This window comes from Penaeus chinensis, chromosome 22 (genome assembly GCF_019202785.1).
Source record: "Penaeus chinensis breed Huanghai No. 1 chromosome 22, ASM1920278v2, whole genome shotgun sequence".
Taxonomy (NCBI): Eukaryota; Metazoa; Arthropoda; class Malacostraca; order Decapoda; family Penaeidae; genus Penaeus; species Penaeus chinensis.
This window is the reverse complement of record NC_061840.1, coordinates 28643013-28645512: the sequence shown is the minus strand read 5'-3', so window position 1 is coordinate 28645512 and position 2500 is coordinate 28643013. Positions and strand designations below refer to the sequence as shown.

Here is a 2500-nt window from a genome sequence, read left to right as displayed (position 1 = left end):
CAGAAAATCCAACAACATTCTTTCCAATAGCATGTACCACTATTTGTAATCAGTAACATACAAGAGATGTAATCATGGTATTCCTGTAACCTGTTAGAATGCAATTAAAACGTGAATGTACAGTATGAGTACAAAATTTCTTTAAAAACAGAGACTGGCAAAACTGGAAGATACCTTTAAAACATACTAAAAAATCAAAGGATCTGAATATAACACAGTGCCCATAAAAAATAGTTACATGATATATGGGTTTTGAAATTTACAAGAATAGTGTACTTACTTACTTTGTTCCAAGAATTTTATTCATTTTTATGTAATCAAAAAATCTTATGAACTTATCTATTAGTTAACTACCACTACCTCTGCACTGAGATTTCTCAACACCAAGAAAACAACAAAAAAAAAAAAAAAATTTTGCCATCCAAATCCAGTTTGCTACCCTTTATATTCCAGATTAAATAGCAAAAAACAAATTCATTGACCACAAGGAAAACCAGAGGAATTGCTCCCAATTACCTGTGTGCTTCAGCCGAGACAAACACAACCCGTGCAGGTGCTGAGCGAGAGAGTATTGGCTGCAGCAGCACAGCGAGGTAAAACTGCGACAAGTGGTTCACCTGGAAGGTGGCCTCAAGCCCATCCAGAGTCGAGGTGTGAGGTAGACCAAAAACTCCCGCATTTAGAATCAATATATCACATCGGCTATAAAAAAGAAAAGAAAAAAAAAATGGATTTAATATGAAGCTCAAAATGAATTAAATGTAAATCACTGAACCTATTATTAAGCTCAACATAACCATAACTGTAAACAAATGAATTAAACATTTTGCTTCTTTGTTGTTAATAAATATATCTATGAACTAAAATATTCTAATTTTATGATGACATTTGTATATTCAAATTTGGTCAATGTTATTTCCAAAATCACAGCTTTTTCATTGATTTAATTGAAGGATTATCTAAACACATGCAGCAGGTCAAACTTTTACTCAAGTTCATAATAAACTAATAGCTAGATATCATTACCATTTTCAGAATGACCTTACAAGACTGGCTTTGTAATTTTCTTACATTTTTAGGGAAAAAATATTAATTCCTTCCATATTAAATATCATACAAAAAAGGAATATTAATATCCTAAAAAGTAAAGCAGGAATAAGTAAAATGATCTCTGCTAAACTATTATATACAAGAAATTATTAACCAACTTTCTTACAAAAATGCTTCTAGATAATATGACGCAAAGGTAAAACTATCATACTTACTCAAACTTAATGGCAAAAGTTTGTGCAAAAGTCCGCACACTTTCAAGAGATGCCAAATCGATGTGTAAAGCATGGCATGATGCATTTGGCCTCTGAGCCTGAATTTTCGATATTGCATTTTCTGCTTTGCTTATACTCCGACAAGCAAATACAACCGTGCAACCATGATATGCCAAAGTTCGAGCTGTTTCATAGCCTATAAGACAAAAACAAGAACAGAACAAGAACAATAAGTTAAAAAAAAAAAAAAAAAAGGAAGGTCTTATCTATCTTATTATTTGCTTAATTGTTTTTACTTTTCAAAAGCAGATCTCAGAATAACACTATTGTATAAAATCACTGTAACGAAACAAAACAGCTGGGATCATTTGAAAGTGAGAGGAAGAAGGACTCACCTATTCCACTATTAGCACCTGTAATGACAGCAACGCGCCCTGTGAGGTCCCTCCCATGAAGCACTTGGAGACCTGTCGAACTGCTGTCAAACCTCTGCCGCAGGTCATTAATTGTATTGCTCTCCTCGATTGCAAAGGCTAGTCTGGGATCTGTGTAGGTAGTCTTGTGGTTGATGTGGTCGACAAAGAACACTTTCCCATCTTCTGTTATCTGTCTTTCCCATCCATAGGGTAATTCTGATGAAAAGGTTTAAAGGTCATCAATAAGTGATAGAATGAATGGGCAGTGCTAGGACTATAGCTCATATCATGTCATGGTATATGCCCAATGCCCCTTACGAAAATGCAACAAACGGGGAACTGAAACAATGAACAAAAAAATTCACTCTCTCATTTCTCAAAATTTGTTACAAGAGGACCTATAAAACCTCAATGCACCTTGAAATCCTAACACTCACGCTTACCTCCAGTAACTTTTTTCTTCTTGTTGGTTCTGGGATGCTTCCACTGGGTTGTCTGAGAGCTATGACTGAAGAGAAAGTAAAGTGTGTTTATTACTGTACAATGGAGAACACCACCACAAACAAAATAATTATTTTTACTCTTATCATTATCAATTTTTTATCATCCTTCTTCACTATAATTCAACATCACTTGACCTCATTACATCTTGAGCCCTATGGCTTACTGTGCATAAAATACAAGTCCGTCTGCTGTGCACCGCTCCTCCCATCCTGGAGGCATCTCGTCTTCGCTGTCTGTCTCTGGCTGCTCCATTCTACCAGGTATTGTTGGGGACGATGGATGACTAGAACTTGCTTCGTCCTGTTGATCCAGAGG

The 2500-nt window shown here is 35.5% G+C and overlaps 1 protein-coding gene across 1 annotated transcript in view; it reads right to left on the bottom strand.

Moving 5' to 3' along the window:
- Positions 1-2500, bottom strand: part of LOC125037068 (WW domain-containing oxidoreductase-like) — a 9327-nt gene that overhangs the window by 3675 nt on the left and 3152 nt on the right. The window contains exons 2-6 of the mRNA XM_047630052.1: positions 2349-2485; positions 2125-2189; positions 1661-1897; positions 1266-1461; positions 517-702 (exon numbers count right to left, since the gene is read on the bottom strand). Coding sequence (XP_047486008.1) covers positions 517-702; positions 1266-1461; positions 1661-1897; positions 2125-2189; positions 2349-2437 — 773 coding nt within the window. The 5' untranslated portion in view covers positions 2438-2485. The remainder of the gene's footprint in view (positions 1-516; positions 703-1265; positions 1462-1660; positions 1898-2124; positions 2190-2348; positions 2486-2500) is intronic.